The 1,485-nt window shown below is 36.0% G+C and overlaps 1 protein-coding gene across 1 annotated transcript; it reads right to left on the bottom strand.

Moving 5' to 3' along the window:
• Positions 242–1,312, bottom strand: LOC109829552 (fruit bromelain-like). The gene is made up of 2 exons (XM_020396630.1): positions 922–1,312; positions 242–481 (listed from the first exon to the last, which is right to left on the bottom strand). Exons 1-2 carry the CDS (start codon positions 1,277–1,279, stop codon positions 420–422), a joined length of 420 nt encoding a protein of 139 aa, XP_020252219.1. The 5' UTR covers positions 1,280–1,312; the 3' UTR covers positions 242–419.

Raw genomic sequence — 1,485 nt, 5'->3', positions numbered from 1 at the left:
CGAAACTAACGTTTTAATTAGTTTTACCAATAGTTGGTACTTTGAGCAGTGTTCTATATTTTGTGGGATTTGTGTAACTAATGGATTGTCTGATTAGTTTGAACAGCAGAAATTAGAGCATATGAAAACTAAGAACATGCTTTGAAGATTTTCTAATGGAAGCATTCCTATATGTCTTTAGAAGGAGATGATGTCAAACCCAATAATGTAAAACACATGAGTCGAAAAAGTTAAACCAGTCATGTTTTTTCAATTTGATCATGGTTGGAAAAAACTCATCCGTTACTTTTTTTTAGATAAAATACTTACATGAACCCTCTCTCGTAGATTCAATCACAAGATCCAAATTCTTTAACCCAATATTATCATACAAATACATCGATTTTGAATTCCTTTTTGCATCACGAACTTTTCAAGCTTTAATTTAGCTTTTCTTCCTTTTCTTCTTTTTTGTCCTTTGAGACTTCTCCTTGACATCTCTCTGCCAAATTTGAGATCGAAATATCTTTAATTAGTTACACGAATCATGTCCAAAAAACTAACACACAAGTGCATATATAGAGACATGCATTCATTAACACACGTACATAGATTCCAACATTCACACAAACATACAAATGTTCCTACATATGCCCACACACATACGCAGTCACACACGTGTTTGTGTGTGAGCATGTATATACATGCACACATGTGCAGATACACTCATATACTGTAATGCACGGTTTTAATCTTCGTAGATATGTTTTCTAGGTACGTAAACTCTTGTGTTACATCCTATATAATCCATATAGCATTTTCGCCACTGTAGGATTATATGGTAACAGTTTTTTTACTGGTGTTCACAGGGAAAAACAAATATTGGGAGTTTCAAGCGAAATTAACATCCTGAAGAATTTGGGAGTTCTATAAATTTCTTACCATATTTCTCTTCATAATTGACGTCATTTGCCACTTCAACCTCAGTCCTTTGATCAACACTTGAAGGAGAAGTAGGAGAGCTCAGCAGTGACTCCTCCAACTCTGCGTCTGGAATTTTGAATCCACTAGCGTAAGTAGCTGTAAACTCCACAGGGGCGAGGTCAGTAAACGCGTTGACACCTAATGTGTATTTATGCTCTCCAGCATTATTGAAATCTTCTATGTATTTAACGTTCTCTTTGAATATCTCAAATCTCCGTGCTTTCTCAGCCTCATCCTCGTAAACACGCCCATACTCAGCCATCCACAGCTCATGCCTCCTTTTCATGATTTCCTCACAATGGCTTTCAGATTCCATTCTTTGGGATCATATATTTGCTACAACCACAAATCTCTGTGCTTATATATACATATATGTGAGCATAGGATTCCTAGTGCATGATTACAAAGATCATTACTGGTGACAACCAAGAAAAAGTCATACAGTCCCGAAAGCATTGGATCCTTGAAGAGCATCGTGTGCAACCAAATGACTAAATAAGATTCCGAATATAGACAGCTTAA

This window comes from Asparagus officinalis, chromosome 2, assembly GCF_001876935.1.
Source record: "Asparagus officinalis chromosome 2, Aspof.V1, whole genome shotgun sequence".
Classification (NCBI taxonomy): Eukaryota; Viridiplantae; Streptophyta; class Magnoliopsida; order Asparagales; family Asparagaceae; genus Asparagus; species Asparagus officinalis.
The sequence above is the reverse complement of the archived record's forward strand: the minus strand, read 5'-3'. Positions and strand labels throughout refer to the sequence as shown.